This window comes from Sarcophilus harrisii, chromosome 6 (assembly GCF_902635505.1).
Source record: "Sarcophilus harrisii chromosome 6, mSarHar1.11, whole genome shotgun sequence".
NCBI lineage: Eukaryota > Metazoa > Chordata > Mammalia > Dasyuromorphia > Dasyuridae > Sarcophilus > Sarcophilus harrisii.
Genome location: NC_045431.1, coordinates 201,824,252 through 201,841,371, shown reverse-complemented (window position 1 = coordinate 201,841,371; position 17,120 = coordinate 201,824,252). Strand labels below are relative to the sequence as shown.

Here is a 17,120-nt window from a genome sequence, read left to right as displayed (position 1 = left end):
TCCTCCCTCTAATGCCTCTGTGTCTATTCTTCCTTTGCACCTCATTTGTATGACATAATTACTAGTTTTACCTCAACTCTGCCCCAATCACTCTTCTGAGCTACCATATTGTTGCCAATCTTAAACTTATGCAATGAAATTTGTCCACATTAAGTTCCTTGAAATTGATCTTTAATATTGACTCTTAATATTTTAAATTTTGTATTAAATTTGGATCTGGTTAATAAAAAGTCCTGAAAATCAGCAAGGTCATTGAAAATCCATTTTTTCTCATTCAAAATTATAGTTAATTTTGCTGGATATGATATTTTTAGGCTGTCTTTTAATTGTAGGCAGGTATGATTCTAGGACCTATGGCATTTTATTATAGGTGCTGATAAATCCTGTACAATTGTAATTGCAGTTCCAGCATATTTCAAATTTTTTTTTCTTGTTTCTTGCAAATTTTACTATTTAATCTGGGGGTTTCAGAATTTGGCAATAATGTTCCTATGTGTTTTTTCCACACAGGATCTTGTTGAGGTGGCAGTTGGTGGATTTTTTCTATTTCTACTTTCCTCTCATTTTATTACTACAGGGCAATTTTCTCGGATTATTTCTTACATTATTGTGTTAAGGACCTTTTTTTGGTCACAACTTTTAGGCAGTACAATTATTCTTAATCTTTTCTCTTCTTGATCTGTCATTTTTCTTATTTTTTCTTATTTCACATTCTGTCCCATTTTTTTGTTCTTTATAATGTTTTGCTATTTTTTGATCTCTTATAGCTTCACTGACTTCCCCTTGTCCAAGTCTAAGTTTCAAAAAGTTATTTTCGTTTTTGAGATTCTATATCTTCTTTTTTAGTTTTTTTCATAAATTTTTTTTGATCCTTACAACAGCCTTGTGAGCTGCTCTATAAGTGTTTCATAAACTTGAGAGTGACAGAAGTTGAGTAAGTGTTTGAGGCAGGATTTGAAACTTAGGTTATGTATCCAGAAGTTCAGGTCCAAGCCTATGTTTACAAAGGTGAATAAAGATTATGAATAAATAGCCCTGAAGTTTCTTTGAATTTATAAAACCAATTCCTTTCTTGGCAAGAATATTAAGATTGGTATGATGCAGTTCCTCTATGGTAATCCATTATCATCATAACCAGTCACAAAAAGACTACATTAAGCAGTAGTAGCCAAGTTAAAGTTTTTAATGTTAAATGTTAATGGTTTTCTAAAAATTCTGTGATTCTTAGCATCCACTCTGTTTTCTTCACCTGTGTCATCTTCACTTTAGAAGTGGAATGAGAGGAGAGGGGAATTAAACAGGACTGAGGGACATTTATTTATTTTCTTTTCAGTTGCTCTGAAAGAATTCATTACCAAGTGACCAATTTCTTACTAATAGACCTTTGTGCTCCTACTAAGCTGATACTCAGAAAACAAATCTTCTCTTTTGTAAGAACTTATTTGAAGCTTTTCTAGACTCTATTAGAGTTTGTTCTTCATTGACCTTCCAGAATCGAGGGTCACTGGTAGGACTAATGGTAGGAATGGCAGAAAGCATTGAATTCACTAAATTCAGACCCATCATTTTATGTAAGCAGAAATAGATTCTATACTGTGAGGTGACTTATTGACTGTATAGTCACACAGCTAGTTAAGCTGAACTGGGATGAGAACAATAATTTACTGATTCAGAGAGCTGAATTCTTTTAATGTATTTCTTTCTTATAATTGTTATGCTTCTCAAATTAGCAATATCAATGAGAATTCACTAATTGAAAATCTCTACAATATCTCATTTTTATGGACAGGGACAAACAATACTTTTTATAAAATTGATAATGGTAAATTTTTATCTGTATCATTTTTCCATTTAAAAAAAAAATTTTTTTTTAAGCCCATAGACCTTGAGGCTAATAGCATCAGAGAAGCTCATATACATGGAGCATGGTGAGAACATTTAGTTTTTATTTAGTCTAATTAAATTAGCCATATAAATTAAGACATTCCTTTAATGTACAACTTATTGAAAAATCAGGACATTCTGAACAATGAAATCAAATCCTCTGTCTCTATTGACCTTTGTCAACTATTCATAAAATTTGTTTGCAGAAAATTATGCTTATTGTTAAATAATTGTGTGGAGTTTAGTGAAGCAGATAGCTTAAGGATGGTAGGTTAGTCCTGCTTAATGTGGATAGAAATGAACAGGTAATGATAGGTTTTCGTTTTTTATTCAACCTAATTATGCCTACATATGCACGATAGTGGATTGGGCTCTTGATCTTTGGGAATTTTTAGATGAATTAGTTTACTGTTAAAAAGTTTAGTATTCATTGGGAGCAAGAGAGAGACTTATACTTTTATTAAGGTGACAACATATTCTTCATAACATCTTCACTCTGGGTTTGTGAAGACTATATGCTAATAGAATTCAAGCACTTTCCATTAAAAATGTCAAATATGGTCTATTAACAGACCATGTTTCTAATGTGAACAGCCTAACAAAATTAGAAGTTTATAACCACAGCAACTCTGAAACATCCACTAAGTTATAATTATTGACAGTCATGTAGTAGCTCAAGGTCCAAAGATTTTTATAAACATTTGAACCCCGACAATCCTGTCAGATAAGTACTAGAGATCTTAGAATAATTTCCAGATGGGGAAACTGCAAAAACTCATTTAATAAGTGTGATTGATGCACTTGATCTGTTGATCCCACAAGAGATTGTCAAACCTTCTCTAATATCTTTTGTTTGAGAGGTAAATTGTGACATCATTCCTGTGAAAGTTTAGTACCTTAACTTTTAAATTTAAGCGGGGCACATTTATATTTAATCTATGTAGGGAATCAATTTGAGTTTGTTCCAATAGTATTTTGCTTTGTTCTTCAAGGATCTGTAATTTCCTTCATATTGCTACCTTAGTAGGCAGAGTGGTGGGTTGGAACTCAGGGAGATCTAGGCCAGAAACTTGGTTCTGATACTTAACTATGTGACTTGGGCAAATTACTTACATACTTTGGGCCTCTGCTCAATGGCTTCTGAGGTTTTTGCAGTTTCCCCGTCTGGAAATTTTGTTAGGCTGTTCACATTAGAAACATGGTCCGTTAATAGACCATATTTGACATTTTTAATGGGAAGTGCTTGAACTCTTATTAGCATATAGTCTTCACAAACCTAGAGTTTCATCAGTGCCATGATGTACCATTAGAAGAGAATAAAATAGTCCTTATTTATAGCAAATGCAGAGTTTTCTGTTGGAAAGAAAATGAATAAAAGCATTATAAGTTTAGGATTAAAAATGATTAATTATTTTGGTTTGTTTGGTCTATGCTCTTTATTATTGTCTTTTGTTCCCAAATTCTTTTTTCCCAATTCTTTTTTCAATTTTAATACTGTTTCCTTAAGTCAGTTATACTACTATTAATTACCAAATTAATTTAAATTTCCAGATTATATATTTTTATATATTTTATTTATGCATAATTTATGTATATGCAATTTTATGATGATTAAACATTGTCTTTATGCATTCCAATTTTCTTTACATGTTTTACATTTTAGACTAAAACAATTTTAATTAAAGAGGTCCTTTTAAATTTGTTAGACAAGAAGACTTTATGTTTAAAGGAGATTGCTAAGACAGTATATTTCCTTGTTTTTGTTAATGCCATCCTAGATCAAAATACAATGTAATAAATTATAACATAAATGTTGTTTAACCATGTAAATTTTTATTTTTAAAATTTAATTGGGGGAGATTAACTTTATTTTTTATCCCTAGGCTATTAGAACTGTTTTAAATTTTTTAAAAGGCTTCATGTTTTATTGTTTAATATGTAATCCCTATTTTTATTTTAAAAAAATTTATCTAAAAAAAAAGGTATATTTTGTGCTTAATTCCCATGCTTTAATTTGAAATGCTCTGTCAGCAAAAACAAGTAATTGGCCACCCAATTTTTATGATTTTTAAGTTTGGGATATAAATATGCCAAAATTTCTTAAAATAGGGCATTTTATTAGCATATAGCATTATTATTCCCATGGATAGCAACTTTATAGTTAAGCCACTCTATTAATATAAAAAAGTAAATTATGATAGTTTGTAGAAATTGTCTGTTTGATGTTATTTATGTTTGTATGAGTTGTCTTACAAATCATATCATGTGCATTATTCTAAGAAGCATTGAATTTCTTTCCTTTTAAGGATTTTAGTTACATTTTAATCCTTAACCAGTAAGTATACAGTTTGCAAACATTTGCTATTCCAGGTTCTATATTTCTCAGTATTCTTTCAGGATTTCTTTATCCCTTTCCACTGGCCTTATTCCTTGTTTGTTTGGTAAGTACGTGTGTGTGTGTGTGTGTGTGTGTGTGTGTGTGTGTGTGTGTGTGTGTGTACACATCTGTCTTAGTAAGGATCAATGGGGATATGATGATATCCTAGTCATACTCTGTGAGATGAGTTTTTAGTAGAAACTGAATGGTTGAGTTGCTGATAAAAATCCCTCCAGGAGAAGCGGTTTCATTTGATGGGACAAGATGATGCATATCTGTTAGCTGTCATCTTCCCTGTCTATCCCAAAACATACGGATCTTTGGGGAGTTGTGTATTACTATTGGAAAGGCAATGAGCTTTTGATTTGGGAAATTATAGCAACCACTTAGGAATAGTGGTTTGAGGTAAAACAAATCAGTGACTTGATTAGCATTTGAGATTTTATCTTGAAAAATGCTTTTTTCAGCTAAAATTAGCTCTTTTTATAAACTTACTTTTATCAAATCCTAAGTGTGAATCCTGCAATAGAGACTCAAAGAGTGACTTTGGGTACAAAAGAAGTTCCAGATAAATGGTCCCCAATTTCTGTTATTTCTTCTGTGTTACATCTTCACAGAAGATTGCATTAGATTCTGGCTCTGCTGCTTATCAGCTGTATGTCCATGGGCAAGTCAAGGAATTTTTTTGAATTTTATTCTCCTTAGTTCTAAAATGAAACACTCAGACTCAATGACATGAGGTCCCTTCTAGTTCTAACTCTGTGATCCTAAGGATCACATGAAATTTAGAATAGATGAATCTTTCCTTTTTGAGGTAAGGAAGTATACTTGTGCTCATGGCTTTCTGTTGCTTTCTAGTGCTCTGGTCTCGGTGCTTCCTTCTGTTACATGCTTTCATATTTGGTTGGGAGACCAGTAGTATACAAGTATTTAACAGAAAAGGCAGTGAAATGGTCACAGCAGGTAAGAACTTTCTCCTTTGTATTTGTACTATTTTATATGCCACTTCTGTCTTTGATACTGCTAAATGTGTTGTCCTTAATTATGTACAAACATTTTTAGTTAAGATAACACCAAGCTTGTCTGAAAGAAACACTAAAATGGACAATTAAGAATTTTGATTAAAATGTAATATAAACTTGTTGTGCTATATTTTTTTAAAACTCATTCTTAAAATTTTATTTATTTATTTAATATTTTTTCTCTAGCTACATTTAAAACAATTTTTTTTGCATTTGTTTTTAAGATTTTTGAGTTCTAGGTTCTCTCCTTTATCCCCACCCACAATTAAGAAACTACAGGTGAAGTTATGCAAAACATTTCCATAAAAGTCAAGTTGTGAAAGAAAACACATTTCTAACCTTACTGAAAATAAAAATTTTCAAGAAAAATTAAGTTAAAAAGAGAGAGATATAGAGAAAAATAGAGAATACCTCAATCTGTATTCAGATCAAGTCAGTTCCTTCTCTGGATATGGGTATGGATAGCATTTTTCATCATAAGTTCTTCAGAATAGTTGTGGATGATTGTACTACTGAGAATAACATTCATTTCCATTTGGTCATCCCAGAACATTGCTATTACTTTGTATACAATATCTTTCTCTTTGTTCATGGAAGACTTTCGTGGTTTGTTGTTTTTTCCTGTGAGCATCCTGCTTTATCATTTCTCAGAGAACAACAATATTCCATCATAAATACATACCACAGTTTATTGAACCATTTTTGGTGTACATTTTTGTGTAAATATATGTTATTTTACTTTATTATTTTTTGTGTGTTTTTTCTGAATCTCATGCCCAGTAGTGGTGTTAGGACAAAAATATGCATGAATTTGCAACCCTTTGGGGTACTATATTTCTTGAGATTTTATTTATCACTGTGACATTGATAATGAAATTTGAAACCACTTCTCAGTGGAAGGGGAGCTTTATATTTCAGATAGAGTGTTCCCAAATGAACTTCTGAGCTTCCTTCTGAGATTCTATGATGTTAAACACAAAAAATATTATTCTTATGCTTTTAAAATTGTTTAGATAGATAGAGTATAATAGTACTTAGGCAGCCGTTTAAATGTTTATTGAAAGAAAATAAGCTACTTAATTTTCTGCAAGTGAAAATTTTCATTTCATTGAATTTAATATCTTAGATAATCACAGCAATTTTAGCAGTTGGTTTCCAAAGTCATTAAAAGCTAAATTTAAATTTTTCTGTTTCTGTGATATTTTAAAATTACTTAATTTAATCTCCTTTGAAAAGGCCATGGGACATGGGACTAACCCTGGAATCGGGAGGACCAGGACCTGAGTTCAAATATGACCTCAGATACTTAACACTTATTAGCTCTGTGACCCTGGGCAAGTCACTTAACTCTAACTACCTCGGCAAAAAAAGAAAAGGCCACAAAATCACTTTATGGATATGTTTAGATTGAGGTCTCATACAGATTAAATTCTTTCGCTACATTTGCTACTGAACTTCTCTAGTATTAGTGCTAATTCTCCCAAGCAGTGGATGGGAGTTATAAAATTTAGCTCAAGATTTTGTAAGATTTTACTGCTGTCTACATTATTTTTTTTGTGATGTCACTAGACCAATAGGAATTTGAGGTTTGTAATTAGTAGGCATGTTCATTTATGTTCACTTAGAGCTGTGTACAAACACCTGTGCTTTGTAGGTCGATTCACTGAAAAGAAATGGGCATTCCAAATCAATTCCAATTGATTTGTAATGAATAGAACCAACTATACCCAGAGAAAGAACACTGGGAAATGAGTATGGGCCACAATATAACGTTTCCATTCTTTCTGTTACTGTTTGCTTGCATTTTTGTTTTTTCTTCTCGGGTTATTTTTTCCTTCTTTCTAAATCCAATCTTTCCTATGCAACAAGATAACTGTATACATATGTATACATATATTGTATTTAACATACTTTAACTTTAACTTTAACATACTTTAACAGAAAAGGCAGTAAAATGGCAGGAACTACCTGCCATCTAGGGGAGGGAGTTGGGGGGAGAAGAGGAAAATCTTCTCCTTTCCTCTCTGGCATTTGGGGTTAAGTGACTTGCCCAGGGTCACACAGCTGGGAAGTGTTATAACTGTCTGAGATCAGATTTGAATTCGGGTCCTCCTGAGTTCAGGGTTGGTGCTCTATCCACTTCACCTAGCTGCCTCTGGCCTACCATATTTTCTCAGAAAGATGCTGCATTTTCTATAATGAGGTTTATCATTTAATGGGATTATCTGTTGGCAGTTTGGGTAGTCTTTTTTAAAAAAAAAAAAAAAGATTCTCTGATACAGATTCTTTCTCTTGTCTTAAGTATGTTTGCTGCTACAAAGAAATCTAATGGCGAATTGAAAATTGAGACAGACCTATAGTCCTTTTCCATAATCACTGTATTCCTGGACTAGTTGAAATGAAGTGGGTCAAATGGGGCATTTGCTGATTGCCTTTACCTTAGTGAGGTCATTCAGGAAGAAGCATAACAAGCATAACAATCCTGGACTGAATTTAACTCTTAGAGCATTGTATTAATTTATATTAATATAATATAATATAATATTATTTATATTATTATATCCAATTAAAGCAGACATTGACTCCCAATTTGCCCGTAAATGGGCTCTTTTTTTCCCCTAGGACTGGATTTTATTAAGTTTAAACTTCTTAAGCCTAAACCTAATAGTTGAGACCTGTATTTCCAGGATCAAGTTAGACCTGGAACAATGAGAATCTGGCAAGTGATTTATGTCCTTATTTTTATTCTTTAGTCATTTTAGTTCATTATTTGCTTACCATGTAATGAATGGTAGACACAGGAAATACAAACTGCCAGCCCTCAAGGAATTTAGATCTATTAGGGGAAAGTAGCATATATTAATATGAATGGCTAGATGGTAAGTAGGGTAGAGAAAAAAATTTATAATATAGATGCTTAGAGAATCATGAAAGGCATTTTGTAGAAGAGATGTCACTTGAACTGATTTTTTTTTTCCTGAGGTAATTGGGGTTTAAGTGACTTGCCCAGGATCTCAACAGCTAGGAAGTGTTAAGTGTCTGAGGCTGGATTTGAATTCGGGTCCTCCAGACTTCAGGTCTGGTGCTCTATCCACTGCACCATGTAGTTGCTCCACTTGAACTGATTCTTGAAGTGATTTTGAAATTCCGGGAGGAAGAGATGAGGATTTAAGATTATTCTGCGCTGGGGAAACAACACAGGAAATAGTAAAAACAATGTGACTGGAATGTAATTCAACAAAAAATTTAACAAAGACCCAGTGGAGGATGCTAATTAGTCTGGAAAGATAGGTTGGAGCCATATTTCAAAAGATTATAATAGATACATGTGTACATGGGGTTTTATATTCAACATATTGAGCAGATTTTCCATTCCTTTCTGATTGATTCCCTATTCCAGTCTTGGTGGTAGCTATTCCAAGTCTTTTCATTTCTCCTCAAATCTACTCTGTCTCACTCTCCAGATGACTTTGCTTCAAAAGATTCCCCCCCTTTCTCTCTTATCTCATTTCACACAGTCACATATCTCCCTCCACTCTTTCTTCCTTCCCTCCAGCCTGCTTTTTCTTGCCAATGTCAACTCTCTTTGTTCCTGTACCCTTCCATTTTCCTTCTACGAATTTGTCCCTATTTGTCTTCCATACTTTCTTATCTAGGATATTCCAGTCATCTTTGTGCAGTTTTAAGTTTGTAAAACTCCTTCCCTGCTACCCAGAACCTATCCTTGTTTACTCCTCCTATAATTTTTCTGTCTGCATGGTAACTCTTTGAGAAAGTGCTCTACACTCAAGGGTTCCGCTTGATCTCAGTCTCTTCTGAACCTTTTGCAGTCTGTCTTTTGTCCTCATTCAACTGTCAGATGGCTCCCTCTAAAGTTACCAGTTCTCTTAATTACCGAGTCTAATCACCTTTTTAAAAATCCTGATCCTTCCTGTCTTCTGCTTCATTTTGCTGTGACAATCACGTTCCAGATCCTGTCCTGGGTTTTCATAATATACACTGCCTTCTCAGTCTCCTCCTTTGATTCTTTGGAATCCATGTCATGTTTACCAGCCGTGGAGAGATCATTTGTGGCTTTGCCATGTCCTCAGATGATTCCCAGTTCTAGAGATTTAGCCCAGGTCTTTGTCTTGAATATCTCCAATTACCTCTTGTCTTTCTGGATTGTACTATAGCAATCTCAAACTCAACTTGATTTACAAAACTAAAAATCCCTATGACTTTTTTTCTAAATTTAATTTTTGCTTTCACTTCCAAATTCTCCCTCTCCCATCCTACTGAGAAATATCCATATCCATATGAGAACTTCCCTGTGAAGATAGTACTATCCTTAGTCATCCAGGCTCACAAATTTCATTGTCATCTTTGACTCCTCTTTCTCACGCAAGTCTGGCATTTCCTTGGCTCATTGCTCTCTTTCAAGGTTTCCCACATTTGACTCTTCTTCCTGTGCTCTACATTGCAACAGCATCAGTCCCCTCAAAGTTCTCTCTGAATGTGTGCTACATTCCTATCTGTGTCCTCCAGGCTTCTCCCAGAATCTACTTAAACATACCATCCATTCCAGTGACCCCACTCCTCATCCCGAAGTAGCTTCTGTCTTTTCAGTTTAGATCTTGTATTTATTTATCTTTCTACTCCATTAGAATGTAAGTTCCTTGAGGACAGAGATGATTTTTGCCTTCCTTTGCATCTCAATGTTTAGTACAGTGTTTGGAACCTAGAACTCGATAAATACTTATGGATTTGGTCAGCAGTGTTAAATACTATGGAGACATCAAAAGGATGAGGACTGAGAAAAAGAGGTTGAGGGTTGAATTTCCAATAAAGCAGAGACAAGGAGAAAATAGTGATGTATGAAAACTTGTAACCTCAAATGTATAACTATTTTCCTGTTCTCTGTTAGTCTCCTTCAGGTTACCTTTAGCCAAAGGAAATGAGGATCTCTATTATTATAAAAGGATTTATTTTATTTTATTTTATTTTTTTGAGAAAAGGACTAAGTACCTAAGATGGACTTATTTGCCCTCTAAATTTACTACTTCCTTACTCTGTATACTGAGACTTTTTTTTTTTTTTTAGTTTTTTTAGCTCAATTCGTACATTTTACAGATGAGGAAATTAAGGTCCAAAGAGGTAAAGGAACTTATCCTTGCCTACATAATGAATTTAGGTGGATTCAGAATAAGCAGATAAAGCCTTTGACCTCCCATTCCATTGTTCTATCTACTATAGTGCCTGAATATTTGTGCTTCTTTACAGAGAATTTGTAGATAAATGTATATTGTTTATTGTCCTAAAAAACTAATGGCCTATTTTTGTCTTGGAAAAAATAACATCCCCCTCCCAATTCCCCCACCAGATGAAAAAATTGTGGGAATTGTGAGCCCCAGTGTATTGTGTATCCCCAGTTATATTACGTGACAAAAAGTCAGAATTTATATTTCACACCTAGTATGACTCTGGGGAAGTCACTTAATCCCAGATGCCTTGCTAACAAAAAAATCAATTTTAGTCAATATCTTACACAAATTTATGTTAGAATAGTTCCTTCATTGCCACCACTAAATATTTTTTTATTTTCTTTTTTGTTTATTTCATCTATTATGTGTATATTATAAGCTATTTTGAAAACAGTTCAACCATTCTAGAGAACAATTTGGAACTATGCGCAAAAGCCTATCAAACTGTATGTACCCTTTGATTCAGCAGTGTCACTAATCTGTATACCAAAAAGATCATAAAAAAGGGAAAAGGACTCACATGTGCAAAATGCTTTGTGAATAAAAAGCTGTAATAAAAACAAGAAAAAATATTTGTAGCAGCCTATTTGTAGTGGCAAGGAACTGGAAACTTTGAGTGGATGCCCATCAGTTGGGGAATGACTGAATAAATTATGGTATATGAATGTAATGGAATATTATCGTTCTATAAGAAATGATCAGCAGGATGATTTCAGAAAGGCCTAGAGAGACCTATACGAACTGATGCTAAGTGAAGTGAGTAGGATCAAGAGAACTTTGTACACAGCAACAGCAAAATTATGTGATGATCACTTCTGATGGATCTGGCTATTTTCAACAATGAGGTGATTCAAAGCAATTCCAAAGGAAGGGAGGGAGAAAAAATTTGGAACATAAGATTTTTCAAGGGTGAATATTGAAAACTATCTTTGGCTATATTTTGAAAATAAAAAGCTATTATTTTTTTTTTTTTAAAGAGAAGTTTGAATCCTACATAGAATTTGCTTGAATTCTAATTCTTTTCTCTCTTATGACAGGTTGAACGACACCGAGACCATCTCATTAACTACATAATATTTTTGAGAATAACTCCTTTTCTGCCTAACTGGTTTATTAATATAACATCTCCTGTTATAAATGTACCATTAAAAGTGTTTTTTATTGGTACTTTTCTAGGTAAGACTTTAGTTGCACATTCTTTACAGAACACCACCCTCTACTGGATACTGATTTAGAGGACAAGATTATATAAAAATTTAAAACTTTTGTTATGTGAGAAGACATTGGGTTAAAGAAGTAGCCTGGGTTTCTCTTTCTTACAGTTTCCTTTTTGATTTTTATTTGGTATTATATCTTTTACATAAATATTAATCATTTAATGAAGTTGGTTGAACTTAGCCCATTTTGAAATTTACCTGTGAATAGTCTGCTTAGAGGCAGAATAAATATTAGATGAATTTGAGTTCTTTCTGGTTAAATCTGTTTTTCAGATTTCCATGAAAATACTGAGATATCAAAATGAGCATTCAAGTTTTTGGATCTTACCAAATTGGTTAATCCTTGCAAATCTGCCATTTGATAGATTGTCTTTGAGCTCTACTGTGATTCTTCCCTCCATCCTTTCTTCACCACCCCCATGACTCTGGTGATGATGATAAATCTCAAAACGTGGCTAATCCTGATCCTAAGTGAAAGATGGCCACCCTTCATTCAGTCCCTTCTCTAGAGTGGCAGGTTCTTTCTAGGTTGCTAAAATTGTTTTAATTCCTAACAGAGAAATTGATGAAAAGTAGGCTTTTCCATTTTTATTAATAATTATGGAGAAAAAACCCAGCTCTCCTGGTCTTGTCTCTGTTTTAAGCTTTTGACTAAAATTCTTTTTTCCCCTTAATGGTAACTTAATCATTTTCTTTATATATACGTGTATATATAAATATATATAGAGAGAGCTTGAGAAAGAGCTTTCAACATTTATTTTTGATTTCTGTGTTTTTTCTCCTTCCCTCCCTTTCCTTCCCTTCCCCCTCCCCAAGATGGCAGGTGATTTGATAGATGTCATATACGTACAATCATATTAAACATTATTGACTAAAATTCCAAAAAGGGAATTGGTATCTATTATATACAATAGAGTATAGTAGGCATTTCTGAAATTGGGGAATTTTAGAAATCTTTTGGGCCCACCTCCCTGTCTGAGACCCATTGAGGGGAAACAATCCATACTAAGTTGCTCAACTATTATTAATGTTTTGATTCATCAATTTAAAGTAATTCACTTTTCAGCAAAGTGTAAAGGAGCGATTTTGCCCTCTGTCTTTTATGAATTACCTTTCAAAACTGAGAAGCAGTATACCATTCTTAAAACTGGAAAAAACCTGTCTTGATCCTTTTGTTTTGTGTTTTGTTCTAGGTGTTGCACCTCCATCTTTTGTAGCAATCAAAGCAGGAACAACACTGTACCAGCTTACAACAGCAGGAGAAGCTGTTTCCTGGAACTCAGTATTTGTCCTGATGATTTTAGCAGTTGTCTCTATTCTGCCAGCTATCTTCCAGAAAAAACTGAAACAAAAGTTTGAGTAACAAAACACTTTGGTTTTAATTTCCCTATATTTTCATCTCAGGATCTGCAATTCTGCATTTTTCTGTTTTGAAATCATCTCTTCACCAATGGAAAAAGAGAACATTTTCCTGTCAAACAACTGGGGTGTAAGGCATTCTAAAGTGGCAAGGAAGAAGAGGAAGTAAAATAGGATTGGAAAAGGACATTAAAATATTTGCTTGCTGTTGGTGGATAGGAAAACATTAACTTCTAAATGAACCCTAGGCAGTAAGTACAGACGAGTATTAATGGCATGTTGCAGAGAATTCTTCATTAAAAACCATCAAGCTAAGCTAGCTATTGTAATCCAGGACCTGGGTACACTTATCTCTGACTTGGTAATTGGGGCTGTTGATTTTCCCTTCTCCCTTCTCTCTCTCCTTCTCTTCCCCAAGTATTAGCTTAATGAATATGCAACAGTACTTGCTGGAAAACAAGTGTTAATATTCCAGCTGAGATCAGCTTTTTTTTTTTTTTTTAATGGAGCATCAACCGGGAAAATTAGACTCACATGCTATAGTTCTTATTTTTTCCCTCTTAGATTTGTTTGATGAATTTGTTTAAATACAAACCCTTGGAAGATTGAGAAATTCGCTTAGGATATCAAGTTTTTCTACTTTTGTGGGGTTTGATTTTTGTTGTTTTAAATTTTTATCATGAATTTGTCTGAAATTTAACATCCTGACCTCATTTTGTTTTGTTCTCTTTAAACTAGTTTTGCCAGTATTTCAGTTGTGCCTGTATGTTAGGATGATCAAAATTAATGGCAATAATTTCTGTCCAAATAATATTTTAGAATGCTATGCCTTTTTGAAAATTCAAAAGGGGGTTCCCAAGCATCTCTCCAAATACAGTCTGGAGGGGGTAGAAAAATTGCACTGCTTTGAATTTTTTAGGGACAAAAACTTAGTGCCAGTACACATCTTCACTGGTAAATATAATAAAGTGGTTAGACAAATAGTTACAGAATTTTCATCCTTAATTTATTAGTCTGATAAAGTATGTTATATAATTATACTTTTTAGTGCATGTTATACTTATAAAGCTATGTTTTTTGGTAGCTTTTTGTTTGTGACTGCTTTAGATCAAGCAGTTTTCAAATTGAGTGCTTTATGTTGTCTTAAGCCAACAAATAAAAAAGAACACTGTCTCTTAAATGTTAATAACCCTAATTAGGTAGCACTGGAAAAACTATTCACTGCTTGCTGCTTGTTTGCAGTGCCTCTGATTCTGGGCTTTGCCATTCTGCAAGATTTTGTCAGTTTTGTTTTCCCAGAAGTTTGTCATTACATAAAGGGTCTTCTAGAAACCAGAGAAACCCTGTATTATTATTTTTAATTTAGAAAGATGTGGTCATCTTTAAAATCTGTTTTCTATAATATAATGTGGATCAATCTATTACTTTTTCTGTCACAGTATTAACAAATGAATTTATTGTAAATATGCAGAAAATATATTAACATGTACATGTCTCATTGTTTTTATGTGATCTCATTTAATTTTGTTCATAGAAAAAGCTTCCTTTCCTATTGCTCTTAGAGCATACAATAAAGGTTTGAGTATTTTTACATAAAACTATCTCAAACATACTTTATGGACAGAGTAGTACTAATTTAAAAAATATGACAAGAGTAAATTTTTACTTCAAAATATGAACTTGAATTATAATTTATGAGCTTGGACTCAGCAGAGCAATGAAGCTTCACATTATTGAGCTTGTCACCTGAAGCCCTCCTGTTAACTTTTCAGAGTTTTTGTGTCATCATTACTGACTGTTTAATTGCTCCCCTCTACTTTTGACCTTTGAATAGTAGATAAATATGATTGCTATTTTCAGTTTAATGTTTTTTCTTCCTGAGAATGTCATTGACTTCAAACCAATAGTTTTAGATTCCTTTTTGATGGCTGCTAGGAAGGAATCCTTGAGCATGTTTTACTGGGGGAAAATACAGACAGTAACATACATGCAAAAGCCCCTTCACAAATGTGATATTCCTGGAAAACTTTTTCTAATGCCCCAAATTGATAAGTTCCAATTGGCACAAGTTTAAATCCTTTGGATGGAGATAGCTGCCATGAAACAAACGGGAAGGTGAACAAAGTTGGTAGGAGGATGAGACAATAACTTACCATGTGAGATTGCATTCACTTGGCAAAGTAGACTGTCTTTAGAATTGTTGTATTATGTTTTATGTACAATATTTTTAAGATACTCGGTGTAAGCTAAACTGTGATGGGAATAAAACACTTACGAAACATCACTTTTGTTGCGTATGGATTTTAATTTACAGGGAGAATGACCTTATGGAGTTGTGGGGAGTAAGTAAGTGTGAGTTATTCCATAATAATACTTAGTTGTATATATTTTTATTGCTTCAACTGGATACTCTCTGTAAGGGTAGAGAGATTTGTGTCTTATTTTCGTAGCCTGTCCTGCTAGCCAGCACAGTGTTTTGCATTTTGGTTTAGATCTCTTATTTTGTTTCTTTATAGAAATTTGAGTGACAGAACTACATCTACCAATAGATCAAGAAAATTCTCTGTACTTAAAGGCTTAGGGAGTACTAAGAGGCTAAATGATTTGTCCAGAACATGCAGCTAATATGGATCCTTTTGGACTTTGAACCAGGGTGTTTAATTTTTCTTTTAATTTAAAAATTTTTATTTTCAGTTCTAAATTCTCTCTCTCTCTACTCCTTGCCCACTCATTGAGAAGACAAGAAATACAATACCAATTTTAATATGAAGTCATATAAATGTATTTTTGCATAGCCTATTTTTGTAAGATAAAGAAAAAAATATGCTTTAATCAATGCTTAAAGTCGATTAGTTCTCTCTTTGGAGGTAACATTTTTCATCCAAACAATGATGAGTGGCTAAGTTTTTCACAGTTGCAACTTGTTCTCCCAGTTCTGTTCATCTTGAATCAACTTACATAGTTCTTACCAGATTTTTCTCTGAATGCATTCCCCCTGTCATTTCCCCTTATGCTATCATAGTTCAGCCTTCTTTTGAAGGGCATTCCCTTAATTTCTAGTACTCTGCCACCATAAAACAGAGTTGATATATAAATATATTTAATTATAGCTTTATATGTACAAAACATATGCATGGGTAATTATTCAGCATTGACCCTTATAAAAACCTTGGTTTCAACTTTTCCCCTCCTTGCCTCCACCCCCTTCTCTAGATGGCAGGTAGTCCCATATATATTAAATATATTAAAGTACATATATATATTTTTAATATATACAATTTTCTTTTTCCTTCAGTGTCTTTGGAAAACAGACCTAGTAAGTAGTACTATTGCTGAGTCAAAGTATGCACAGATTTATAACCCTTTGGGCATGATTTCAAATTGTTCTCCAAAATGGGTAGACCAGTTCACAACTTCACCAGCAGTGCCTTAATGTCTCTATTTTTCCATATTACCTCTAACATTTGTTATTTTCTTTTCTGACATGTTAGGTCTTTTTGACTCCAAGATCCCTTCTTCTTCCACTGTGGTTTGATGTCCCTTGCTTTGCACTTAAGTAGATGTTTTTGGGATATGAAGAATTAATTCCTGTCTAAGACATGATAGGATCAAATTATTTTAGGATTTTGAGTTGAGACTGATCATTCTCATTCTCATTGTTAAAAAGTTCTATAACCAAAATCCAGCTTCCTTGTATTGCTGTACTCTCTGAATGGATAGGCTTTAAAAAGAATAATTTATTTTTTTTCCTCACATTAACTCTTAGCTCAATTCCACTTGTCTTGAGTTTTGTTTTTTATCAATTTCTCATATGATGTGGCTCCTACAGGTGCTATATCCACATCTATTGAGGACCCAAAAAAGAAAGTTTTTGTTTTCAAAGTCTTTAATGCTGTCAAATAGTTCAACATCAGAAACTGATATGGTATTAATGAAAACGACATGAAAGAAGAGGCATTCTCATCTGCTTTGCTCCTAAACCCTAATGACCACAGGATTTTCCTTCTGACTTGCCCCT

The 17,120-nt window shown here is 33.4% G+C and overlaps 1 protein-coding gene across 1 annotated transcript in view; it reads left to right on the top strand.

Moving 5' to 3' along the window:
* TMEM41B (transmembrane protein 41B) overlaps positions 1 to 15,386 on the top strand; it is a 44,883-nt gene extending 29,497 nt beyond the window's left edge. The window contains exons 4-7 of the mRNA XM_023506251.2: positions 4,232 to 4,325; positions 5,120 to 5,224; positions 11,564 to 11,702; positions 12,937 to 15,386. Of these exons, the coding sequence (XP_023362019.1) occupies positions 4,232 to 4,325; positions 5,120 to 5,224; positions 11,564 to 11,702; positions 12,937 to 13,106 (508 nt within the window). The 3' untranslated portion in view covers positions 13,107 to 15,386. The remainder of the gene's footprint in view (positions 1 to 4,231; positions 4,326 to 5,119; positions 5,225 to 11,563; positions 11,703 to 12,936) is intronic.
* The last annotated feature ends 1,734 nt before the right edge of the window (positions 15,387 to 17,120 follow it).